This window comes from Coenobita brevimanus, chromosome 108 (genome assembly GCF_032717465.1).
Source record: "Coenobita brevimanus isolate Jiangsu-jjx chromosome 108, ASM3271746v2, whole genome shotgun sequence".
NCBI lineage: Eukaryota > Metazoa > Arthropoda > Malacostraca > Decapoda > Coenobitidae > Coenobita > Coenobita brevimanus.
Window position 1 is genome coordinate 10,387,902 of NC_137061.1, and position 27,463 is coordinate 10,415,364.

General features: G+C 41.5%; 1 protein-coding gene, 1 non-coding gene and 1 pseudogene across 3 annotated transcripts in view; 1 reads left to right on the forward strand and 2 right to left on the reverse strand.

Moving 5' to 3' along the window:
• Window positions 1–27,463, forward strand: part of CSN4 (COP9 signalosome subunit 4) — a 137,708-nt gene that overhangs the window by 60,966 nt on the left and 49,279 nt on the right. For both annotated transcript variants that reach the window (XM_080285750.1, XM_080285749.1), the window contains one exon: window positions 9,881–9,995. In XM_080285750.1, coding sequence (XP_080141876.1) covers window positions 9,881–9,995 — 115 coding nt within the window. The remainder of the gene's footprint in view (window positions 1–9,880; window positions 9,996–27,463) is intronic.
• Window positions 2,027–2,143, reverse strand: LOC145417078 (5S ribosomal RNA; annotated as a pseudogene).
• Window positions 26,832–26,950, reverse strand: LOC145417053 (5S ribosomal RNA). The gene has a single exon (XR_013900397.1). It is a non-coding gene; the product is annotated as a 5S ribosomal RNA (ribosomal RNA).

Consider the following 27,463-nt stretch of genomic DNA (forward strand, 5'->3'; position numbering starts at 1 on the left):
GCGGCATGCACCAAATATTCCCTAACTTCCACTTTCGCTTGAAAAAAATCGATTTTCGCGCACAAATTTTGGGTTTGGGACAATATTTTGAACTTTGAATTTCCTGCACCACCCGCCCGCAACCCACCGCCATCTTGAATGACGTCATGTCAACACACTGTCCACCCATTCCCGCCATTGTGGGATGGATGAAGATTTCGATGGATTTGTTCAAGAGAACCTAGCACAAAGGGAAATTCAGCACAGAGTGGAAGTGTTGCATCAAGTTGCATCTGAGGAGGCAGAGAGAGAGAGTAGTAGCGAGGCAGCAAGAGGTGGCGCCAATAAGTCTGGCGTGGCTAAATAAGCCCGCCACGCGCCTCGGATACTTACCCCCAACATCCATTAAACACCTCAACCTGGTCTCTGTGGTATGTTTCTCCTCATATAATGTGTACTGTACAGTTTTTATTGTTTGTATCTCACAATGCAATGTACAATAGTGATTTGATGTACTGTACTGCAAGTGAAAATGAAAATCTGATGTTACTTTAGGATAACCGGGAACCAATTAGCCTTTTTGCCATAAAGACAATGCCCCAACTTTCGCTAATTCCACTTTCGCGCATTATTTTTGGACCCAATTAGGCGCGAAAATTGGTGCCCCACTGTATGCAATACACGTATACAGTACTATACTATTGTACAGACATACAAAATAAAACATACAACTAATACTGTAGTATTAGTACACTGTACTGTTAAATATAGACCTGTGCTGCGGCTGGAGATTCGTGTCGTTGATATGGTGCTAAGTCACATGGTTGAACCCTATTGCTCCTCTGGTACTTCCTCGACTGGTGCAGGTGTTTCGGAAGCTGTTGATGGTCCAATTTTCTCTCCAGAGTCAGAGTATGGTGCTGTTTCTTCATGGCAGCTGGTTCTTCAGATGCTGGAGATGATGCAGGGCGCTTGGGAGGCATGACGAAAATACGAAACGAGGAAGAACAGTGAAAAACTGTAACATACAGTGAAGTCGAGAGGAGAGGACGGACATGACTAGACTGAGAAGTGCGCGAAAATGTGTTTACCAAAGAGGGGTTAGTTCGTTTTCTGACCACAAGAGAGCACGGCGCTGTGCAGCGCGCCCATTTTGAATTTGTCGTATTTTCTCTCGTAGTGCTTTTTGTACCATTGAGACAGATTCTTTCATGTTGTGGATTTTGTCCTACATTCATCGCTTTCGTATCATCGGAAATTCATACATCGAGTTTTCTTATTTCAAGGACAGGTTATTGCCGGTGCTTAACTCTTGGCATGCACAACGGATTTAAGTTTGATACAAAAGAACTGGCCTAAATACCAGTTATGCATAATGTAAGGAGTTTGTGCAAAGTAAGCTTAATGTGGAGAAATAAAACATGAGTTTAAATTACATTAAGCACAGAGAAAAGAACTATAAATTTATTGATTACAGTAAAATAAATTTACGTTATATGAGTCTCAAAATGAACTCAAAAGGGGAATTCACAGTCACAGAGGGACTCATGAATTCAAATAACAAAGGAAATACACTTACACGCTCATTCAAAAGGTAATCAAACTTAAGCCTAGAAAAACCGAATGGAGATACTGGTCAGTGGAGGGATTAGAGCTGAAGCTACGAAAGACTGAGCATCTGTGTGATGAACACCAAGCTCTGCTATTCGCTGCAAGCCCACTTCACCGATCACCGTCGAGGTGGAGATCCAGGAAATCGCTGTACAACGAAGACGCTGCTCTTGACACTGGGCACAAACAATCTTACACTCGAGGCGATCCAAAGCTGACTGAGTTCAAACTTGGAAGGCAGGCAAGAGATGGCCATGTTTGCCGGAAGTAGGCGTGGCCTAACTTCAATGGTCAACGGAGAGAGGGCGAACGATATACATTCATTCATTCATTGCCAGACGCCATGTATCCCAGACGGGGTGGCCAATGGCTTAGAGTTAATTGTTTTACAGGAAGGGGCACTAATCCTCCACCAACCCGACTTGACACGTGGGGATGCCAACAGCATCTGGTGTTCCCAGGCAGTCACCCATCCAAGTACTAACCAGACCCAACGTTGCTTAACTTCGCTGATTGGATGGGAAGCGGTGTACTCAACGTGGATACACATGGAATAAAATCACTCAGTGAAAGCACTAATGTCGTGCATAAGAATGGTCACTTATGAAACAGTGACAAATGTTTTGAAAACCATCCCGATTGAAGAGCACACGAGGACGGTTGAACTGAGTGATGCCCAGTGGGAATTCCACTAGAGTTCGTGGTTTCCTCACCAAAGTACAATGTCACAAATTTGTTTAAATACACGATCGCACTAATTCGTGACACTGATATGTGTAGGGTTTCACTTCGTGACTTATAATCCCAATCTGGTCTTTTTCCTCTCTTACCTTACTTAATTACACGACACTTGTCCACACTGAATTCCATTTGCATTGATCACTCCATTCATGAAGCTTATTAAATTCTTCTTTTAGCTCTGTATAAGAGTCTGTGTTAGTAATTCTCCTTTGTATTTTTGCATCATCAGCAAACATATTTAGATAGCTTTCATTTCCAGTGTTACTATCGTTGTCATTTATATACACTAAAAACATGATTGGTGCCAGCACTGAGCGCTGTGGAACTCTGCTGATCACTTCCCGTCATAATGAGTAATTTCCCCTTAGTACTGTTATCATTTCCCTTTTTCTGAGAAAATCTTGCATCCAGCAATTCAGGTTGCCTTGGGTTCCTCCTTGATGATACCGTTTCCATAAAAGTCTTTGGTGCAGTGCTCTGTCAAATGCCTTCTTGAAATCTAGGAAGATACTGTCCACACATCCTTCTCTTTTCTGTAATGTTTCTGCAACTCTATTGTAGTAGCTTAATAAGTTAGTAACGCATGATTTTCCCCTTCTAAAACCAAACTGCCTTTCTGTTATCATATTGTGTTTTTCTAGATGGTTTACCCAAAGTTTTCTTAGTAGCTTTTCTAATATCTTACTTACAACACTGGTTAGTGATACTGGTCGGTAGTTGAGTGGATTTTGTCTATTACCTTCCTTGAATAGGGCAACAATGTTTGCTTTCTTCCAAATATCAGGTAGTTTACCTTGACCCAAGGATTCCTTGAATATTAAATATACTAGTCTACTTAACTCTTTTGGACATTCATGTAACACCCAACATGAAATTTCGTCGGGACCATTTGCTTTTCCTTTGTTTAATTTACTTAACTCCTTCTGTATTTCTTTTTCTGATATTTGAATATCTGGTAATATGTGTGGGCATGCTTGTTCCATATCATCAATCTCAAAATTATTTTCATTTGTAAAAACTGGTCGGACATTTTACTTAGTGCTTTACAAATATCTTTTTCTTGTCCGTAATATACTGTACCTTATCTTTAACTTTGGTTTTGTTTCAGATGTAGCTGTAAAATAGCTTTGGTTGATCACTACTTTTTTTTATAATATCTTCCTCAAACTGTCTTTGGGCTTCTCTCCTTATCATTGTTTAATTGTTTCTTGCCTTTATATAGTTATTATATGCCCTCTCACTATTGTCTTCTGTGTGTATTCCACAACAAGTCTCATTTTCCTTTTGATTTTTTACATTTTTTATTAAACCATTTCATCATTTTCATTTCTGCTTCTTTTTGCTGTGAGATGTAATTTTGGACTTCTGTTTCCTAAAGTTTGCAGAATTTTCAATATATAACATTTAAATCTTGTCGTCTAAGCACCTTTTTCCAATCTGTTTCTAAGAAGTGCTTCTTTAGGTCATGGTAGTTTTCCTTTTTGTAGTTTAGGTTCTTTTTGTAACTGTCATCGCTGTTAACTATGTCATGCAGTCCTGAAGTTGCAATTTAACCCATTAACTGCGCATGGCGTTTTTTTGGAGGTGTCCGTGGTGTGCAGACAGGGGTAAAAATGAAATATCCCAAAGGCCAAATATTGTCATAGGAATTGAGAGAACACATGCCAAAGTATATAGTAACAAAATATTTGCCCAATATTTACCTTGGGAAAGCCATGGATGAACATCAAAGTGTCTGATTCCCTATTGGAATGTATGGTTTTCGGTTTCGGTTTCGGTTTCAGTTTCAGTTTTGATGGCTCAAACATGCTTGCATGGGTTGGCCTTGGTCACCATGGCACTATATTTGCAATTCACCTGCGCAGCCAGGGCTGTATTGAGCAGTCGCACTCAGAACAGCCCAGGCTGTATAGAGCAGTTAACGGGTTAATACTGCATGGTAGCTTTTGCCGAATGGAGGGTGATACATTATATTGTCAGTATCATTTTCTTGCCTTGTAAATATAAGATCTAATACTGATGGATCGTCAAGTCCTCTTTTTCTGGTGTTTTCCTTTACATGTTGTGGTAGTAAAAACTCCTGCACAAACTGCAGGAGCTTTTGGTCCCAACCGTTTTCATGGTTTCTTACATCTAGAGTATTCCAATTTGTTTTTGTATTGAAATCACCAGTTATAATTCAGTTTTCTCTTCCATTCTATGTAGTAATGCTCTTAAACTCTGAATTGTACTCTTTGCCAGGTCTTCATATTCGCCTCTTTCCTAAGTGTTTGTTCTGGGAGGCATGTATAAATTAGCCACAATTAATTTCCCTTGTGGAAATTGTGGTAGGTGGGGGCTCCCATCATCCACCCACTTAGTGTAATGTTGCATTGAATTTAGGGTAACTCTACACTGAGTGGCAAGCCAAATGGATTCCTGTAAACCAGGAAAGCATTTACAGTGCTAGATGGTAACCTTATAACCAACCAACACGTGTTCCCTACGTGACAACAAGTGGGTTGGTGGAGGGTTAGTGCCCCTTCCTGGAAAACGACTAACTAAAAATACGAACAAGAAGCCTCGGACAAGGACTGACCAAAAGGTGATGACTAAGGACCGAACAAAGGACATGGTAAGGATAGCTACATGGAATGTAAGGGGTGCGAATGACGAGGTGAAAGAAAGAGAGATTGTCCTGGTGCTTGAGGGTGCGAAAGTGGATGTATGTGGATTAACTGAAACTAAATGGAGAGGTGAGAGTGTAAGAGAATAGGAGAATGGATGGGGTATATGTGCAGGAGTAGGTAAGAATGAGAGGGCAAAAGGAGGAGTGTGTATTGTTGTAACAAATGGAAGGAGAATATAACAGAGTATGTATCAGTTGGCTCAAGGCTTGCATGGGTAAGATTGAAAGTTGGACTGCAAATGTGGGCGATTGTGTGCATGTATGCGCCAGCGCAAGATCATGCAAGCAGAGTGAGAAAAGAGTTCTGGACAAATGTGGAAGTGTGCATGGAAAAGTTTGAAAGGAATGAGAGAGTGTTTTTGATTGGAGATATGAATGGAAAAGTAGGGAATGTGAAGGTGGATGGAGTAGTTGGAGAGTGGGCTGTGCCTGCAGAGATGGATGAGAATGGCAGTGCTTTAGTGGACATTTGTGCTGGGAGGTGGTTGGTGATAGCCAATACCCTCTTCAGGCACAAAATGATCCATAGGCATCTGTGGCGAGTGATGAGAAGGGTGGATGGTGAACTGAATGAACGGAAGGCAGTGATTGATTATGTGTGTGTGGATGAAAGGAGGAGGTGTGTAATGGATGCAAGAGTATATACAGGTTGGGGGAGTGGACTTTCTGGCCACCACATGGTGGTGTCAGAATCAGTGTCCAAACGAAATGGAGAAATAGAAGAAGGGAAGGACAGGAGGAAGTAGCTCATACAAGGAAGGTGGAAAGGTTACAAGAGGATGGAAAAAGGGCAGATTATAAGAGGGAAGTGGAGGAGAGATTGGGTAAATATGGATTGGAGCAGATGGGGAATGTGGAAGGTGTGTGCAAGATATTTGCAGATGAAATCTGTGCAGCATGTGAGGCAGTGTGTGGGGTGAAGAGAAGATGAAAGAGGCGTGCAGGGAACAGCATGGTGGAATGAAGAGGTGAGACAGGCTGTGGCACAAAAGAAGAAATCATATAGTGACTGGATGAGAAACAGGGGCATGGAAGAAGTTGAGAGACAGAAGAGAGAGTTGTATGTAAAGAGGAAGAGAGAGGTGAAAAGATTAGTAAGAGAGAGTAAGAGGAGAATGGATGAGGAATTTGGAAGGAATTTGAGTGTAAAGTGGAGAGAATGTAAGAAAATATTCTGGAAAGAGGTAAAGAGAGTTGGACAGGGTGCCAAAGAAGTTAGTTGGGGAATGAAAGATAAAAGTGGTAGATTACTAGTGGAGAAGGGAGATAAAGTGCATAGATGGAGAGAACACTTTAATGAATTGTTGAACATAGAGAATGAAAGTAATGTGTGTATAAGTGGCTGGGGAATGGCTGAGAGACAGAGGGATGTGAGAAGAGAGGAGGAAATCAGTAGGATGGAAGTTGTACAAGCAATGAAGAAAGTTAAAATGGGGAAAGCCTTAGGAATTGATGGAGTGTGTGGTGAAATACTGAAGCATGGGGGAGAGAGAGTAGTAGAATGGATGTGGAAGATGTGCAGATTGGCCTGGGAGGAAGGTAGACTTCCAGAGGATTGGATGTTAGGTATAATTATTCCCTCGTACGGAGGAAAAGAAGTATGTGGTAATCGTAGAGGCATTTGTCTTAGTGTGATAGGTAAAGGTATGATACTTATTGACAGAGTTAGGGAAATAACAGAGGAAGTAGTTGGAGAAGAACAGGGAGGCTTTAGAAAGGGATGAGGTTGCGTAGATCAGATATTCATTCTTAGAACTTTAGTGGAAGAGTTTCTAGAGAAGGGAAAGAAGTTGTATGCAGCCTTCATGGATTTGGAGAAAGCATATGACAGGGTGGGTAGACAAGGATTGTGGAAAGTATTAAGAATATATGGAGTAGATGGGAAGTTAATGAATGCCGTGAAGAATATGTATGAGGGTGCTAAGGCTGCATTGTGTGTAGATAGTGAAGTGAGTGAATTTTTCTGTTTGAAGGTCAGATTGAAACAAGGATGTGTCATGTCTCCATGATTGTTCAGTCTGTACATGGATGGGGTTATAAAAGAGATACTGTACAAGGTAGGGCAGTGGATGTTGAAGTGGCCCTAATGAGAGAGGGCAGTGTTTTGAAACTCCCTGTACTGTTGTTTGCAGATGATACTATATTGTTAAATGAAGGCGAAGGGGAGCTGGAAGGCTTTTGTGGATGAGTTTGGGAGAATACGTAAGTAACGGAATCTGAAGGTGAATTTAGGGAAGAGTAAAGTCATGGTCTTCAAGAGAGGTAAAATCAGTGAATGTACAGTGAGGTTGGATGGGAAGTAAATGGAAAATGTGAGTGCGTTTTATTACTTGGGTAGTGTGATGAGTAAGGATGGAAGTTTAGAGGGTGAAGTGCTTGGAAGGGTACAACAAGGAAGAATCGTTAATGGTTCCCTGAAAGCTGTGATAAGAAACAGGGAAGTGAGCATGGAAGTGAAAAAGTTACCACATGACAGTTTTGCAATACCAAGTCTAACGTATGGAAGTGAAGCTTGGATGTTGTTGGAGGGACAGAAGTCAAGAGTGAGAGTTGTGGAAATTAGTTTTGACAGGAGCCTGTGGAGTCACATGGAGAGACAGACTGACAAATGAGGAAGTGAAGGGGCATTGTGGTGTGGATGTGGATGTGATAGGAAGCTTTAGGAGAAACACATTGAGGTGTTCTGGCCATATGGAGAGGATGGAGAGTGAGAGACTGATGAGGAGTGTATGTGAGGGAGGTGGAGGGGGGGAAGAGGAAGGGGGAGGCTAAGGATGAGATGATGGGATGGAATGGAGAGGTATATGAGAGGGGGGGTGGGTGAGCTTGGAGCAGGGCAGTGAAATGGTGGGGGACAGGGCGACATGGAGGCGATTTGTTTGTGGCCACCCCTTATGGGATTAAGGCATCTGGCAATAGATAGATAATTTCCCTTCAGATGTAATAATCTCTATTGCAGTCAGTTCTAATTGTGAGGGTATATCTAGTTCTATTTCTTTGACTTGTAGCTTTTTCTTTGTTAATATAATTCCTCCTCTTTTTTTTTAATTCATTTGTCTTCTCCAAATATTGTATTCCTCTAAGTTTAGGGTATCATTTGATATCCTTGGGGTTAATTTTGTTTCAGTTAGGCAAATAATATGTGGTTCCTTTTCGTTGGTATACTCTTTCATCTCTGATAATTTAGATACCATTCCATCTACTGACTAAGAGGGTGTATGTAGGTGAGGGAGAGGGAGGGGTTGACCAAGGATGAGGTGGAGGGATGGAGTTGAGAGGTATATGAGGGAGGGGGGAGTGAGTTGGGGGGAGGGTAGTCAAATGGTGGGTGACAGAGCGACTAGGAGGCGTTTTGTCTGCGGCCACCCTTTGCGGGATTAGGGCATCGGGCTATAGATAGATAGATAGAACTTAATCATCTATTTTCACATACTTGCCATAGCTTGAGGCTATTACCTTCCTTTTTTTTTTTTTTTTTTATTCCCTTCTGGTTATGTACCACTTTCATACCTGCAGTCCAATTACTGTACTGTACTTTGCAAAAAAATTTAATGTTCTTTTACTCTAATCTTTCCTAGTTTTTTGTTTTTGCTTCCTTCCTCTTCTCCTTTGGTGTACCCAATTCCTCTTGAGCTAGGCATCTTTTTATCCATACTTTTTTGAATTCCTCTTTTTCCATGAGTTTGTTGGCATTTTTAAATACAGTGTATTTCCTCTATGGTGTTTGCACTCTGGAATGTTACTTTCAGGGGCCTTGACTTACTTCTCTTATATTTCCCTAGCCTTTTATGTTCTTCTGTATCTTTCTCACAGATATCCTCTGATACTTGCTGCAGTATGTTCTTTATATTTTCCATCTTCATTTTGTCCCTTGAGATTCAGTTTTGTATTTTTTCTTCATCTGTGCAACTGATTATCATGGATTTGTTGATGTCTGCAGCTTCCCTGATTAGTTTTGGGTTATTCTTTATAATATCTTTCACTTCCTTTCTTACGCTTTCTTCTTCTATCCTTGTATCTAAATCATTCTTTGCTTTCACCATTTCAGCATACGTAGTTTGTACCTCATCTCGGGTATTTTCTCACCATTTCATTTGCCTGTGTTATTTTCTGTTCAGTGTTACTACTTTGGTCTATCAGACTTCTTGCTTGCCTGAATATATCATTTCTGAAATCATCCATAATTCTTTCATGGTTAACAACTGTACATGTCATTTCACTAGCCTTTGTTCTCAGTGAATTTACCTCAGCTGACAGTTCATCAATAGTTGTGGCTTTTCTGTTTATTTCCTCATTTTTCCTCGTTTTTTCCTTCTGTCTGCATAGCTCATTCTTGATTTCTTCAACTTCCATTTGAAAAGATCTTTCTAGTCTGTTCACTTTTTTGACTAATTTATTGTAAGTTTTGTTTTCAACCAGTCCTGGGTGGAAGTCATCATCCTATTTTTTATCCCTGTCTCTTCTTAACACCTTCTAAAGGCATCTTTCCAAATATGAAGCCATCTTAAAGAAAAGGTCTCTACTCACGGTTTTCACATCACTCTGTCATCTGCTAGCCTTGTTGTTGTCCAGCTGACGTAAGGAAACTCATTGCATTCCTTGTCACTGATATAGATGTTTACTTACTTTTGGCTACGCTTCTTCATTACTTCTTGTTTTACTATATTTGTTCATCACCTAAATTAGCCTGATACGAGCTTGACCCATAAATAGATACAATTTAGGTAACCTCAGAGCAAAACTCAGTGATACACGTCTGACCCTTGTGCTAGTGGGGCACAGTGTGTGATTTTGTGTGTGTGTGTGTGTGTGTGTGTGTGTGTGTGTGTGTGTAATAAATGGTTCAAAGGATGATGATAATGATAATATCTGGCATTTCAGGCAGTACAGTGTGGACTACAAATTAGAGACGTACTTGAAGATTGCAAGACTCTATCTAGAGGATGATGACCCAGTCCAGGGGGAGGCATACATCAACCGTGCCAGCATCCTTCAGGTTACATACAAACTCATTCTCTAAGAATCTAGTTCTTGTTGGTTAACCTTTTCTTTGGTATTTATTTAGGTAAAATCTAGACTCTTATTCAGGTGAGGAAAATTTGAGCCTAAGAATCAGGACAGCTGTCAGTCCATTCGCCACTATAATTTCTTTCATCTGAGCAGTTGTCTTTCGTAGCTTGAGGAGAATGACTCTTTGCATCCATTATAGGCAAAAATTTTAACCCTTCAGTCAAAGGCATCCTCTAAATTTCTTAGTACAGTACTTCCATAGGAAACAGCATTTATTCTTAGTGAGGCAGTGTCAGCAACTTGATTTGTTTTTTTTCTTAAAAGCCGCAGAAATGAAGGAATATTTTCCAAATTTTTTTTTACTAATAATGACAGTTTTCCTTATGATGAAAGGCTTCGTTTGAAACTAATTTGTGTTGTGGACCGTTGACTGACGAAAAGATATTCGAGCGATGTTCCAAAGACTGAAAGTTGTACTGGGAAGTAAGTTTGTGCTTGGCACCCAGATAGCCCACATGCATCAGACCTGCATACTACAGATCCTATAAGATAACATAAAGCAGATTTCTGGTAACGTGTAGACTTTTTAGCCTTGTTCCAAGTTTGGGTAATATCAGCGTACCTGATGGGGTAATAATGACATCAGTTCAAATAATGGATTTCTGCCAGTAAGAGTTAAGTTAAGGGTTCAGAAGTGATTAATACTAATTTGGCAACCATCATATTCTCACTTGATGTAGTTCTGCCTACTTCTTCCTTCACCTTTATAGTTCTTTTTCTGTGTCTGCCCTTCTCTTCCTATTTCTCCTATATTTTCTTTCACTTTATTACTCTTCTTTCCTTTTAAGGTAGCTTTACAGTGAGTGACATGCCTAATGGTTTCCTGTAAGTCAGGAAACCATTTACAACACTGGGTGGTAACTATATAACCAACCCATATGTGTTCCCTGCATGTCAGCAAGTGAGTTAGTGGAGGGTTGGTGCCCCTCCCCATAAAACAATTGCCGGTAACTCAAAGTCGGACGGCCACTCCATTTGGGATTATAGTGTCTGGGTGTAGATAGATAATTTACATATGGAGAGGCCAGAGAATGATACTGAAGATGATCTGGCAATCGTTGAATTAACGGAAGAGTCAGATGAGAAATCACTGAACTCAGTAGAAGTCTCGGAGCTCCAAAGTTAAGGAGATAAAGCCAGTAACACAGAGGATAATAAATGGACAACAGAGAGGGGAGACTACAGTGACCAAAGCTTTGGAGTTAAGGAAAGGGGACTAGGAATGTGTGCTGACAGTATTCAACTACAGCAAGTGCCAGAGACATACGCACTACAGACAACAGATTTTGAAGTCTGATGAGGAAGATGACAAGTACATGGTGAAATATTCTGAATTACATAGACAAATAACAGAGAGGAAGGTCTCCATGCATTTAAGGAGCCAGAGTCAGAAGACCACTACCCCACTGACAAAAGCTGTGTAATGAGAAAACTGAGGCAGGTGTCTACTTGGTAGGAGTGGGACAGTGTTATCTAAGAAGTAAAAATGATTTTGGGTCACTGATAATTTGGTGAACAAATGGAGAGAGAGAGAGAAAAAAAAAAACAGTGCTAAGTGTTTACTGCCAGTTTATATGCTGTTGATGGTTAGGAAAAATGTTTAGTTTTTTAAGGAAAAGGATAATATAAAATAATGAATATGTGAAGTTTCTGACCAGTGTATTCCTTACTGTACAGTGAACACCTAAGTTTTGTGTCCAATTGGTACTATGAGGTTGGCGCGAAACCTGAATTTTGCGAACCAAAAAGTATTAATTCAATGGTAAAAAATCTTTTTGGTTCTAGAGCCCCTCCCAAAGTCACGGTTTTTCTCACTTTTGAGAGATAATTCTCATAAAACAGGATACCAGAATAACTGACACTGATATGAATGATAAAAATGTTGTTAAGATACATTAAATAAATGGAACACCAGCCTGAAAAATCTTCGTCTTATCCTGTACTGAATACAGTAATCCCGCATATTTCGCGGTAGTTACGTTCTTGTAACCCCCGCGAAAATTCAATTCCGCGAATACTCTATTAACAACTGAATCTTACACCACCATGCTGCCCATCACACAGTCCATGTCCATACTGATTGCGAGACAATTCGCCGTCAGACAATTCCCCGTCAAAACATGGACGATTCCCCTTCAGAACAATTCGCACCCTGGACGATTCCCCGCCATTCTATAAATACAGTATACTAATCAATACTTTTATCAATATACTTATTATTAATTAATCAATACTTTAATAACTATATTTCAGGGGGATCCAGCAAAGTCTACGTTCAGTAGCGTAGGTTCTGGATATTATTTATCAGTTGCTCCTTTAGTCAATAATTAACTTGTTTCTTCCTCGCTGTAGTTGCCTTTGAATTATATTCTAGCGTCACCCATAGCTATCTTCATTAATGAAGGCGAATTGTTTTGTGTTTGTTGTGACTGCGAATTGTCCCGAAACCTCCATACTCATCCCGAAATACCTTCTTACAAGATTGAAAGCACATACTCCATTATGAAGGAAAAACGTAAACACCGTACTGTAATACACAATTATCTACACATTTATTCACAAAACAGTACAAAATAAAAAGATGCATTAACTGGTGATAGCAAACACTCCCACGGTCGTTTCTTAGCTTGTCCAGTAACACAATTTTCTCTGCTAAGGTCATAACTTTTCTTGATCGTTTTGTCACTTTGGAGTTCTTACTAATTGTATTATTAGCCTTTGGTGAGGCTGGCTTACGTCCTGGGGCCATGTGGAAAGCAAGTGGGAGGCAAGAGGCTCATATCATAGTGCGGTTACAAGCACACCACACACGTAGGGCAGTCAGGCGTGGACTGAGGAATGCGGGGCAGAGAGCAGTGTTGCCATATCCAAACAACGAAATTATGCTAGGGCAATGAAAAAATTATGCTAGAGTGAGCAAATTTGTTCCAAGTAAAAAATGAATTATGCTAACTTGAAGCTAAATGATAAAATTCTATACATATTCGTGCAACATATTAATTATGTATTGTTTACTATGAAAATATTAAAATGAACCTACATACAGTAAGAGGATAAATATCGGTTTTCTGCCCATAGCCTACTGCTTTTTCCCACGAAACTTACATTTTTCTGATGGATTTTGAGGTGATTCATTCGATTTTGAGCATCATTTCCGTCAGAAATAACCAGATTTTGAGATATGACCCCCCCATCCCCCTGCAACAATGGGGGATCTTTGGGGAATCGGGTGTTATAGAGAGGGGGGGGAAACACAGAAAATGGTCATTTCCGACTGAAATGAAGCTGAAAATCGAATGAATCATACCAAAATCCATCAGAAAAACCTAGGTTTCATGGGTAAAGTACAAAGCTCAAACTTATCCTAACCGAACCAAACCGAACCTAACCTAAAACCTAACCTAACCTAACCTAACCTAACCTAATCCAACCCAACAAAGCCCAAACTGAAAGTAACCAACAATTCAAACATCTTCTTACCTTATTTGTCTCTCCCTCTCTCTCTCTCTCTCTCTCTGATTTGTAGCTTTTATAAAATTATTCCAAAAATATTCCATTCCATTCTATATTATGCTAGAATGATTCTAAAACTTCTAATATGCTAAAAAATATTCCAGACTCGAAAATTTGATCAAAATTATGCTAAAGGAATAAAATTATGCTAGATATGGTAACACTGGCAGAGGGGCCGCGGGAAAGGGACAGAGGGTGGCGTGAGTTTACCGCGCTACAATTGGAAGCTGCGGGAATTTCAAATTTTTTGTTTTCTGTATATTCAAGGATATTTTAGTTGAACTTATTAATGCTAAGAAAATCCGCGAGAGGGCAAAACCGTAGACAAAAAATCCGCAAAAAATGCGGGATTACTGTACTGTACTTTTTCTAATTCACATAGACCCGATACTCACGACGTTGTTTTCTTTTTTTGACTCCATCCTTTGAACTTCCTGGTATTTCACCATCACCACTATTACCTGGTCCTCCAGTGAATAAAGAGGAAGCCATAATACAGTACAGGTAGAGCATATGAGAACGATAGCTGAACAAAGGGAAAGGCAAAAAAAGTGACTGCGGCTGTGACCACTACCTGAGCACAACACACACAGTCTCACAGCTGGCGGGAACTGTGAAAACAATGTGGCGGACAGCAGCTGACGATTGCCTTGCCTACTGGCGCCCCATATATTGACGCGAAAAGTGAATTCTTGATCATGAAACATAGGTTCTTGAAAATTTTGGGGTTTTCTGTGAAAGGTAAATTTGTGAACTGAAATCACGCGAAACATAAGGGTTGACTGTATTTACCTATTAATGTTTTATAATTTATAGTACTACAAGACCTACTGGAATAGTCTGTTTTCTGTGCTTATAGATCATCAGCAGTCATTCTTTTTTCATTATTTGTGCATAATGAAAAGCTCTCTTAAGTTTGTGAAATGTACAGGGACCATTTTATATATACAGTATATACATCATTCATCATCCAATCCTACGTTGCCTCATGAGGAGTGTAGGAGCCCGGAGCTAGGCAAGTTGTTCCTGACATTTAAGGTGAGAGTGACCAGCCTCACTCATCGCTGAGTGGCATTACGTGAAAAGTAAACCCCAACCATTCCTTGGATATAAACCTTCACCGGCTCAATCCGATTGGAGTCCCATAGTTACCCATTAAACCACCAAGCACCAAAATTTGGTTGTATGGTTACCACCCGGCATAATAAATGGCTTCTTGGTGTGCTGGAAACCATTTGGCTTGTCAGTATATACACTATGTACAGTATATATATATATATATATATATATACAGTGAAGTCTTTTTCATCCGAAATTCTGTTAACCATAATATCCCATTAACCGTAAGTTTTACTGAAACTTTCTCATTTCGATTAACCTCAAAAATCTGAAAGCTATCTGAAAATTCAAACACGGCGGCCTTGTTTCGCGCCTCTAGCGAAACAAGTCTGCTAGAGAGTTGCCCACTCCCTCACCTGCATCCACCACCTCGGAAGATTTGGGTGATGTGGGAGATGATGTGGATGATTTGGAAATGATTGAATAAGGATACAGGAAATATGAAAAAACAATTAGGTTTAAGACTTTATTTGTTCGAATTGCTTGCAGTGAATTACATAATTGTTTTGGTGAAGGTTTATTTAAGTTTATTTGAGTGATGATTTATATAAGTTGACAGTTTCTATTAGTTACAAAAGCTCAGTTATATATGTAGTTACTACAGTGTATTAAGTGTTTTGGTGATGGTTGAGTGGCTTTCAGGGTGCTGGTGGTGGTGGGCTAGACATCGCCAGAAATGGGTGATAGGTGAGAACAATACTGTTCCCTTTTGTCTGTCATCTATCTGTCTATTACCAGACGCCATAATCCTGTAAGGGGTGGCCATTTGACTTTGAGTTATTTGTTTTATGGGGAGGGGCACTAACCATCCACCAACCCACTTGTTGACACATAGGGAGCACGTTTGGTTTGGTTATATGGTCACCACCCAGCACTGTAAATGGTTTCTTGGCTTACAGGAAACCATTTGGCTTGTCACTCAATGCAAAGCCACCTGTAAAAGAAAGAAAAGCAATAAGAAGTGACAGGAAAGATGGGAGAAATAGGAAGAGCAGAGGGCAGGCACAGAAAAAGAATGATAAAGGCTAAGGAAGAAGTAGGCAGCACTACATCAAGTGAATGGATGATGGTCACCACCACTTTTTATCCTATCTATCTATCTATCTATTGCCAGACGCCTCAATTCTGTTTGGGGTGGCCACAAACAAATCGCCTCCAAGTCGCCCTGTCCCCCGCCATTTCACTGCCCTGCTCCCAACTCACACCCCCCTCTCTCATATACCTCTCCACCCCATCCCTCCATCTCATCCTCGGCCTCCCCCTCCCTCTTCCCCCCTCCACCTCACTCACATACACTCTCTTCGTCAGTCTTTCACCCTCCATCCTCTCCACATGGTCAAACCACCTCAGTGTGTTCCTCATAACGCTTCCTATCACATCCACATCCTATTATTAAAATATCTTTTATCTGAAAAAATCGATTAAACAGAACTTTGAAAGTCCCATGATTTTCGGATAAAAGAGACTCCACTGTATATACAATATATACGGTATACTGTGTATACAATATATATATACTGTATGTACAGTATACAGTACCCTCGCGTCCAACACGCGTTAGTCCAGCACGATTCGGGTCCAGCACGGAGAGCAATTAATTAGTATTATTTAATACGATTTAATTACTGCAACACGAGTGTGTTTGCATAACACGCACAGAGCTCCCAGAAGTGGGCGAAATCTGCAGAGTTCACTCTAGCACGATCACCCCCGGTCCAACACGGTCATACTGGACATTCCCATGATGATGATAGCCAATGAAAAACTTCTGATCAAGTAGCCTTCCCCGCCCGCTATCGTGACGTGATCATGATGCCGCCCAATTAAAAACGCTTCTGGTGTCACGTGATGTTTTGTTTACATTTCTCCCGCCATAGAGCCACTCAGTCGCATAATTGCATTAGAAGGTGCTTTTTTCTTGCTGCATTTTCTGCCCTTGTTACTGCATTTTACCCTGCTCATGATGCCTAGGAAGCCTTCTGAGAACCCCAAGAAGCGTCGGCACCTCCCTCAGGCCACCAAACTAGAAAGCATTGAGAGGAAGAAGAAAGGGGAGAGGAAAGTTGACATTGCCAAGGCCTACGACATGAATGAAGCCAATGTGATCATAATAAAAAACTTAAGACAAGATCCTGGTAGCCGAAGGCTATTACACGGCACTTCATACCAGGTTTGCCGAGGATACGATGGTAAATCGGAACAGTAACGTGGTAAAATTGCCGACGATACCACGGGCATTTGGAATTCATCTGGATGGATTCCTGCCGAGCATACGACGGGGAAAACAGTGTGACCAAAACCCAGGCAACTCGACAGAGAATGTATCGTACTACAGCATTGAACATTTAGCCTGACACTGAATACATATTAATGGGTTAGAATAAATATCAATCGTTTTGAAACCCTTCTCATCAGCGTGCGTAGCAGTTTATAAACAAAGTTGCTTCTCCTTACTCTCTACCGAGTCAGCGACAGCGATCACTTTCCACAGTCACCAGACGGGGCACTGGCAACAGTGTGAGAAGCATGCACTTTGCCGAGGATAACTGGGCTAGGACAGGCAGAAGCAGGACCTTCCATGGCTGTGGACGAAGATAGTGATTCTGAGTGTGATTTTGAAGGATTTATGAGGGAGGTTTGATTTCGAAGGATTTATGAGGGGGGTTGAGGAGGAGCAACAGCCATTACCTGCTAGTGACGCCAGCAGCCATCCTTCAGGGACCCAGTAGGACTAACTACAGCCTTGGATACCACCTTCCATTCCCAGCAAGCCCACCAACACTATCCTAAAAGGTTAGTTATCATTCATAGCACAGTACCATTTATTATAATTACAATAGTACCAATATATGTATAGGTATATGGTAGGTATTTAGGGTGACTTTTCCGAGGGTTGCTGACATAATTCATTTTTCCCCATAAGCTCTATTGTTAGTCCAACACGTTTTTGGTCCAGCACGTGACCCATGCATGACAATATTACCGTGCTGGACGCGAGGGTACTGTATATATTTATATATATATATATATATATATATATATATATATATATACTGTATATATATACAGTACCCTCATGTTTAACACGCGTTTGTCCAGCACGATTTGCGTCCAGCACGGAGAGCAAAAAATTAGTACAATATAATACGATTTAATTACTGTAACGCGGGTACGTTAGCATAACATGGATGGAGCTTCGAGTAGTGGGCAAAATCCACAGAGTTCACCTCTAGCACGATCACCCCTGGTCCAACACGGTCGTACTGGACGTTCCCGTGACACTGACAGCCAATCAAAACTTCTGATCAAGTAGCTTCCGCAGTGGGCTATCGTGATGTGATCGTGATGTCGCCCAATTGAAAACGCTTCTGCTCTCACATGATGTTTTGTTTAAATTTCTCCCGCCACAGCACCACTCAGTTGCATAATTTGCATTGGACAGTGCTTTTTCCTCGCTGCATTTTCTGCCCTTGCTACTGCATTTTACCCTGCTCACGATGCCTAGGAAGCCTTCTGGGAACCCCAAGAAGCGGCGGCACCACCCTCAGGCCACCAAGCTAGAAATCATCGCGAGGAAGAAGAAAGCAGAGAAGAATGTGGACATCGCCAAGGCCTATGATGTGAATAAAGCCAGCGTGAGGACCATAATAAAAAAACCAAGACAAGATCCTGGTGGCAGTGAAGGCTTACAGAGGCAGGCCACTTGACTCCAGGTGCAGGCCTACTGACCCAGCAGTCATCATAATGGAGCGGTATATCAGTGTGATTTTGAAGGATTTATGAGGGAGGTTGAGGAGGAGCAGCAGCCATTACCCGCTGGTGACACAAGCAGCCATCCTCCGGGGACCCAGTAGGACAACCTACAGCCTCAGATACCACCTTCCATTCCCAGCAAACCCACCAACACTATCCTAAACGGTTAGTTATCATTCATAGTACAGTACCATTTATTATAATTACAGTAGTACCAATATATGTATAGGTATATGGTAGGTATTTAGGGTGACTTTTCCTAGGGTTGCTGACATAATTCATTTTTCCCCATAAGCTCTGTTGTTTGTCCAACACGTTTTTGGTCCAACACGGGACCCGTGCATGACAATATTACCGTGTTGGACATGAGGGTACTGTATATATATATATATATACAGGTATATATATATATATATACAGTCTTTCATCTAACTTTCGCTCTGTTGAGCACCACCTCTCCTCCTCTAAACCTCACCTTCTTTTTCTGACGGAGACTCAGCTGTCTGAGGCAACCGACAGCAAACCCTTTTCTGTATCCTCCTACTTTCTCTATACTCATTTCAAAGCCAAAGGTGGCTGTTGTGTATACATACGCAACGACTTATCTTGCTCTCGTGTTCCTGAACTTGATTCTTCTGAATTCTCCACACTCTGGCTTCGGCTTTCCTGTCATTCTCTGACTAAATATATCTGTGCTGTTTACTTATCCCCTAATTCTACTGACTATCAAAAATTCTTTGACTATCTTACTTCTACGATGGAACACATTCTGTCCATTTCTCCTTTCTCTGAAATCTCCATTCTTGGAGATTTCAATGTTCACCACCACCTTTGGCTCTCCTCTCCTTTCACGGATCCACCTGGTGAACAAGCCTACATCTTTTCTATCCTTAATGACCTAGAGCAGCTTGTACAGCACCCTACCCGTATCCCTGACCGCCTTGGAGAGAGCTCCAACATACTTGACCTCTTCCTCACAACTAATCCTTCTGCTTACTCTGTTAATCTTTTCTCTCCGTTGGGCTCCTCCGATCACAACCTTATTACCTTAACCTGTCCTATCACTCCGGTACGGCCTGTGGACCCTCCAGGGAAACGTCATCTGTGGCACTTTGGAGCCGCGAACTGGGAGGCCCTCAGGCAGTACTTCTTTGATTTTCCCTGGAATGATTATTGCTTCCATGGCCGGGAGCCATCTGAGTGTGCCTCGCGCATTACGGAGGTTATTCTCTCGGGCATGGAAGCATACATTCCTTTCTCATATCCTTTGACTAACGCAAGAAAGCCTTGGTTTAATCACGCTTGTTCTAATGCTGTCCGCAACAAGGAGAGGGCCTACAAAAGGTACCGGAGCCAACCCACACCTGAATCACATCATCTTTACGTTTCTGCCCGGAATCGTGCTAAGTCTGTTCTTCGCTCTACTAAAAATAATTTCATCCATACTAAATGCTCTCAACTCTCCAACTTGAATTCTTCCCGCTCCTTCTGGCACCTTGCCAAAAATCTTTCTAACAACTTTACCTCATCATCCTTCCCTCCTCTTTTCTACTCTGATGGTTCTGTAGCTATTTCTTCTACTGATAAAGCAGATCTCTTCGCACAGACTTTCTCCTCCAATTCCACCTTAGACGATTCCGGTGCTGTTCCTCCATCACTTCTCCCCTCTGACTTCCTCATGGCTGACATTAAAATTTCTTCAGTTGATGTATTTTCTGCCATCACTGGCCTCAGTACTAACAAGGCATATGGGCCTGATGGGGTCCCTCCTGTTGTTCTCAAGAACTGTGCTTCTGTGCTTACACCCTGCCTAGGCAAACTCTTTCGCCTTTGTCTGTCAACTTGTACCTTTCCTTCTTGCTGGAAGTTTGCTCTCATTCAGCCAGTCCCAAAGAAGGGTGACCACTCCCAACCCTCCAACTATCGTCCAATTGCTTTAACGTCCTGTATTTCAAAAGTTTTCGAGTCAATTCTTAATAGAAAAATTTTAAGGCATCTTTCCTATCACAACCTTCTTTCCGATCGTCAGTATGGGTTCCGTCAGGGACGCTCCACTGGCGATCTTCTCACCTACCTTTCAGACTCCTGGTCATCCTCCTTTCGGGACTTTGGCGAAAGCTTTGCCATTGCACTTGACATCTCAAAGGCTTTCGATCGAGTCTGGCATAAATCTTTAATTTCCAAACTGCCCTCCTACGGTTTCTATCCTTCTATCTGTGCCTTCATCGCTAGCTTCCTTTCTGGTCGTTCTATAGCCGCTGTTGTAGACGGCCATCGTTCTTCTCCTAGATCTATCAACAGTGGTGTTCCTCAGGGCTCTGTCCTATCACCAACTCTCTTCCTTTTATTCATCAATGATCTTCTAAGCTGTACACCTAATCCTATCCACTCATACGCTGATGACTCCACCCTTCACCTTTCCATTCGGTTCCCGCAACGCCCATCTCAACAGTTGCTTCAAGAAACAAGGGATGAGGCTATGGCACACCTAATGTCTGACTTGGCTCGTATCGCTGACTGGGGTAAAAATAATATGGTTGTCTTTAATGCATCTAAGACTCAGTTCTTACACCTATCAACCCGACAAAATCTTCCACAGGTATACCCATTAATGTTTAATAATATTCAGCTTAATCCTGCATCATCCTTGAACATGCTTGGGGTTTCATTTACTCGGGACTTATCTTGGAAAGATCATATTACATCTCTTGTAAAATCTGCTTCTAAGAGATTGGGTGTGCTAAGCCGACTCCGCTCTTTCTTTACCCCTGCACAATTGTTGACTCTATACAGAGGTTTTATCCGCCCCTGTGTGGAGTACAACTCTCATGTGTGGGGAGGCTCCCCACATACAGCTCTTCTCAATAGGGTGGAGTCAAAGGCTTTTCGTCTCATTAACTCTCCTCCTCTTACTGACTCCCTTCAACCTCTGTCTCTTCGCCGCACTGTTGCATCTTTATCTCTTTTCTATCGCTACTTTAATGGTCACTGCTCCTCTGAACTGTCTGCTTGCATTCCTCCACCTCTACGACGGGCGCGTAGCACCCGTCTGGCAGCAAACTCTCATCCCTTTTCTGTCCAACTCTCTAATGCAAGAGTTAACCGTTACTCCCAGTCTTTCATTTATGCAACAGGTCAACTCTGGAACTGTCTCCCTCTGTCTGTATTTCCTGCTGCCTATGATCTCCAGTCTTTCAAACGCAGTGTGTCCAGGCATCTCAAAATGATCGGATCTTGAATTTGGCTCTCTATTGTATTTTGTTTTTCTCTTGGAGGGAACTGTTACTGCGGGCCATGGCCTTTGGTTCCTTCTTCCTCGCATTAAAAAAAAAAAAAAAAAAATATATATTTATATGTAGATATATAAAGTTACCTCACATAATGCACGATCAGAGAGTGCAAAAGCAGTCATAGCACGGCCTTTTTTTTTTTTTTTTTTTTTTTTTTCTAGTCCAAGATATGGTCAAAATGCGATTTTGACAAATATTACACGGGTGGAGAAGTTGCCCATTTCTTAAAAGAACACACTATGCTGCTACAAAAGCGAAAATGTAGGCCCAGATCAAAAATTATGGAATACAGTATTTAGTCATTACGCGAGACAACTTGTCAAAACACAGTAAAAAACAGACAAAACGCGGGCAGATTTAGTCACAGCACGCGTTGCATCTGCCCGTGACGTATGCTTGTCACGTGTCTGTGCAGGGTGTTGTCATGGTCTGCTGAGCATTCCTGTGCCACTTCAGTCAACCCTTTCCCCACTCTGCTTCCACACGTGCCGTGTGCTTACTTTGCTCTTTTTTTTTTGGCCACCAGACCCAGCCTAACCATACCATCCTACCATGACTCAGCAAAATGGCGGAAGAGTTTGACCCAGGAGCAGAAGCTTGATATGTTCAGGCGGAAGGAGAGAGGAGAACGTAATTGTGCCATTGCCAAAAAATGCCAAGTCATCGAGTCAACTATTCGTCTGACCCAGCCCTTGTTAGGATGGAAAGGTACCTGGTCATGTACTTCAACCGACGGGAGAGGGAAGGAGTTCCAATCAGCTCTATAAATGTATGAAGGACTCTGTTCAGCCAGCATGGCCAGAGGACCATGCTGGGGACCAGTAGTAGTCCTGCCCTGCCTTGGAACCCCACTCCCCCTCCCCCCAGGAAACCCACAAACTCTTCAGTTCAGGGTGGAAAATCCTCCAGTGTTTGTATGCACTGAAGTCATTAATAGGTAGGTCAATGTCCTGGGAAAAATCCCAGAAAATTGCCCCAAAAGGTGAAGTTTGGGTTTTCTTGGGTACCATGAAACCCTTTAACATGTAAACATATGGCTGTATGATGCGGAATTTTCATAAAGCGGAACCTGCCAGGAACAATATTCACGTGTTATGTGAGAGGTGACTGTAATATACGGTAATCCCTATACTATCCGGACGCCCACTATCCGGACTCTCCACATCCGGACGTTGTGGGCCTGGACCTTCGGGCCTCAAAAAAAAAAAAAAAAAAAATCAAAATTTTTCCCATCCGTATTTGGAAGCTGGCGTGCGGTGCCGAACACCTGTGTTGACCATGGCCCCTTCACCCCTTCCTTCCTCCTCTCTCACCAGTTACCGCCTAACCACCATCATGAGTAGATACTCATTGAAGTGGATGTCACACATGCTCGTTTTTGTGAATAAACAGTGAATAAACTGCAATACCTCACCACTAGACCACATGGGAATTTACAATGTTGTGCACTGTTAAGAAATTAGAATTTAGAGTCCAAATGACTAAGTACAGAGTGCAAACTGGCGATTGAAACTGGCGGTTGAAACTGGTGTGGCGAGGTTAAGAACAGAATGTGCAGTGTTAAATAGTTATAACTAGCAGTGCAAAGAATTAAGTGTAGCACAACACTGGATTACTGTATTTGGTTCAAGAGCATTTTCACCACTGCCAAAGCCTTAGAGAAGGCAGCCACGGACGTGCTGTAAGTACCCTGTACACTGCTAAATATTTTTCCATACTCACTTCTAAATCCTCGTTCTCTGGTTCCTTTTCATTTATTTTTCGTGTTTTATGTCCATTATTGGTGTGAATAGGGTCTTAAATAGGTGCTGTGCATGTACAGTAGGGAGTTATTTAGGTGGCTTTCAAAGTTAGGCTGGGTTAGGGTCCATTAGTACCAGCCCAGGAGGCAGGGGCCCACTATCCAGATGGACCCACTTTCCGGACATGCCTTTGGCTGTATTACATCGGATAGTGGAGAGATTACTATATATATATTTATATATATATACTGTATACTCTCTCTCTCTCTCTCTATATGTACAGAGATAGCCCGATTATCCGGGCTATATGGTGTTAAGGGGTGCCTGATTAGTCCGAAAGCACGATTAATCCGGCAGAAACAACACGTACTGTACTGTTAGACTGATTTATTTACTGGTAAATGTACACTTTAAGTACCAGAAAGACCTTTCCAGTTCAATGTATATTACTCCAGCTTGTTTCAGTATTTTTCAGACTATATTCAGTTTGGTAAACTACGTTTCCTTAATGAAAGATTCCCTCCCTGTTATTATCGTCACGTTCTAAAGTTGTACCTACGATTATTTCCAGCACAATGGACAAAACTCATCGTACTCAAATGTGGACTTCGTTTCCCATTTCCCAACTGAAGATTAGGTTAGATTAAATTATTAGGTGCAGTTAAGCTAGGTTAGACCAGGTTTAAACACTTAGATCAGAACAGTGTCTTCTGCCATTACATTAACGAATCAAAGATTTGTCACACCAGAACAGCTAAAAACAGAGGGGAAACAGATTTAACAAGAAATGTTTATTTACCAACCCAGAAATAATCAGAAAAATATAACAGCCTATCAGGATGAACTGATTTGGTAAAGTGCTTTTACTACTTACAACAAAGCGTATGTTTACCCCCCCCTCAGTGTTCGTGAGCTCAGAAAATTTGTGCTCCCGTGGTAGACCTTGGAACCATTGTTTCAAAGTTAAAAAGTCAGTTTCTTTTTCTTATAGATGTGAAAAGACTCTTCTGGTACACCTGGCTTTTTGCCCTCCTCCCTAAACCCATCTTGTGATTTGCTATGATTCATGAAATTAGGGGGCATGTTACATTAGCATTTAAACAAAATTAGAGTGCATGTTACTTTAGCATTTAAACATATCAGCGAAAACATCTGGGATGAAGGGACCGCCTGGCTGTTTGGGATGGTAGAGTAGGGTCGTGTAAACATACCAGTGACCTCCGTTCCCTTCCCATAATTGTTCGCAGTTTTTATAGCTCTCCCTAACTCAACGTTACTGACACTGGTACAGTAAAGCATTGTTCAAGTCTGGGAGCCATGAAGAGGTTAATGGAATACATTATTGTTTGTATCAATACTCTCTCTTTCACACACACGAATGAACAAAAGAATGTGCAATGGATGTACACTTAACTGTAAGGAGCAGAAATAACTGTATGCTCTGTCGGTCCTAAATGTGTTGGGAAGCGACATCAAACAAAGAATGTGGAACTGAATGCTACCTTACGAGAACACATGAGATGAAAGTATTTTTTATTAGTAAACATTTTTGTTCTATTTCGTCCCCTATAATTGTGAAACTCATAAATTTTCGTCCAAGCATACAGCCAAATAACCTTATCAATTCAATTCATATTGCTCTAGTTTGTTTTCTGTATTTTTCTGCCTATTTTGTGGGTGGTAAATTACCTTTCTTTGAGATTTCTTCTATTATTATCATAACGTTCCTTAAGCCTTACCTACGATTGGTTCTGGCATAATAGAAGAAACTTACTCAAAAAAAAAAAAAAAAAATTTAAACATATTGGCGAAAACATCTGAGATGAATTGGCAGGCTGCCTGACTGTTTGAGATGGTAGAGGAGGGTCGTGTAAACATACCAGTGACCTTCGTTACCTTCCCATAATTGTTCGCAGTTTTTTATAGCTCTCCCTAACCCAACATCCCTGACACCAGTACAGTAAAGCATTGTTCGAGTCTGGCAGCTATGATGGCGTTAATGGAATGCATTATTGTTTGTATTAATACTCTCTTTCACACATAAAGTACACTTAAGGACGAACAAAAGAATGAACAGTAAATGTAAGAGGAAGAAATAACTATGCTCTGTCAGTCCGAAATGTGTTGGGAAGCGTGATATCTAACGAAGAATGCAGAACTGAATGCTAACTTACGAAAACACGAGTAATTTTTTTTTTTTTCTGATTAGCAGACATTCTTGTTCCATTTCGTTCCCTAAAATTGGGAAACCCATTACTTTTCCTCTAAGCATACAGCCCAAAGACTTCAATTCACTTCATATTCCTCCAGTTTGTTTTCTGTGTTTTTCTATTTTGAGGGTAGTAAATTACCTTTTCTTGGTGAAAGATTTTTTCTTTTATTATCACGTTCTTTAAGCCTTACCTACGATTGTTTCGGGTCTAATGGAAGAAACTCATCGTACAACAAAGTGGATTTAGTTTCCCAATTTCCACACTGGAGCCCAGGTTTGGTTAAATTAGGTTAAATTATTAAGTAGTTAAGCAAGGTTAGGCTAGGTCAGGTGTATCAGTTGCCTCGCCAAACTCCACACTACCACCCTTCTGATTGAGTTGTGAGCAGGTGTGGGTGGGGGGAGTGTGAGCAGACTCTCTCTGGTTTACCCATGCCTCTCTCCCAAGCATCTGGATGCTTCCTGTTTTAACCGGAGCTGTCGTACAGATAATTCTATGTACTACTGTACCACTGAACCATTCGGTCACGGCCTGGATGTACCGAAAGCTGGATAATCCGAGCCTGGATAATTGAGCTTCCACTGTATATATATACAGTAAGCCCTCTAATATCCGAATGCCCAATATCCGAACATCCCCCCTAACCGGACATAATCATCCTGGGATTCAGTATTCCCAAAATGGGCCAAAAACCGCAAAAAATTCGAAAAAAATCTGACTTTTTTTCCCACCCGTAATTTGAAATTGCCGCCTGGCGCCGAATTACACCATGGTCCCTTCACCCCTTCCTTCCTCCCCCCTCCCCCCTCCCATGTCAGGGTTGCCATTTGGTATTTTTCATTACCAAGTGTGGGCCAATTTGGTAATGAAAAATTCGTGTGGTAATGAATCAGAATAATGCATTACCAAATGGATTTTTCACATGTATGAGGTTACACAGGATGGGGATGGTGGATTGTTTGCTCTCTCTGATTAATCTGCTACCCTACATAGCGTGAAAATAATAATTCATTCATTCATTCATTCATTGCCAGACGCCATGTATCCCAAACGGGGTGGCCAAGGGCTTAGAGTTAATTGTTTTACAGGGAGGGGCACTAATCCTCCACCAACCTCACTTGACACGTAGGGACGCCAACAGCATCTGGTGTTCCCAGGCGGTCACCCATCCAAGTACTAACCAGACCCAACGTTGCTTAACTTCGCTAATCGGACGGGAAGCGGTGTACTCAACGTGGTATGGCCGATGGTGTTAATTATAAGGAGAGTGATTACATGTATTTCCACTTGTATATATAATTAGTGAAGAATAAATGCTAGCTTTATGAATTTGGTAATGAAAAGTTAAATTTGGTAATGAAAGTTGAGGAGATTGGTAATGTGGCCGTTGCGATCTGGCACCTCTGTTACCCCGCCATCATCAACATTCGCAGCTTAACTCCAATCGAGAGCAGATGCTCATAGCGGTGCAAGCCACAGGTGCTTGTTTTTTGTGAATAAACATTGAATAAACTGCAATACCTCGCCACTAGAACACATGGGAATTTACAGTGTTGTGCAGTGTTAAGAAATTAGAATTTAGAGTGCAGAGGATTAACCGTGGACTGCAAACTGGCGGTTCAAACTAGTCCAGGAGCCAGGGACTTGTAAGTACCCAGAATGTTTAATATTGTATAAAATCACACCTAAAACCTCATTTTATGGTTCTTTTGCATTTATTTCAGTCTTTTATGTCCCTTATTGGTGTGGTTTGGGTTTTAAATA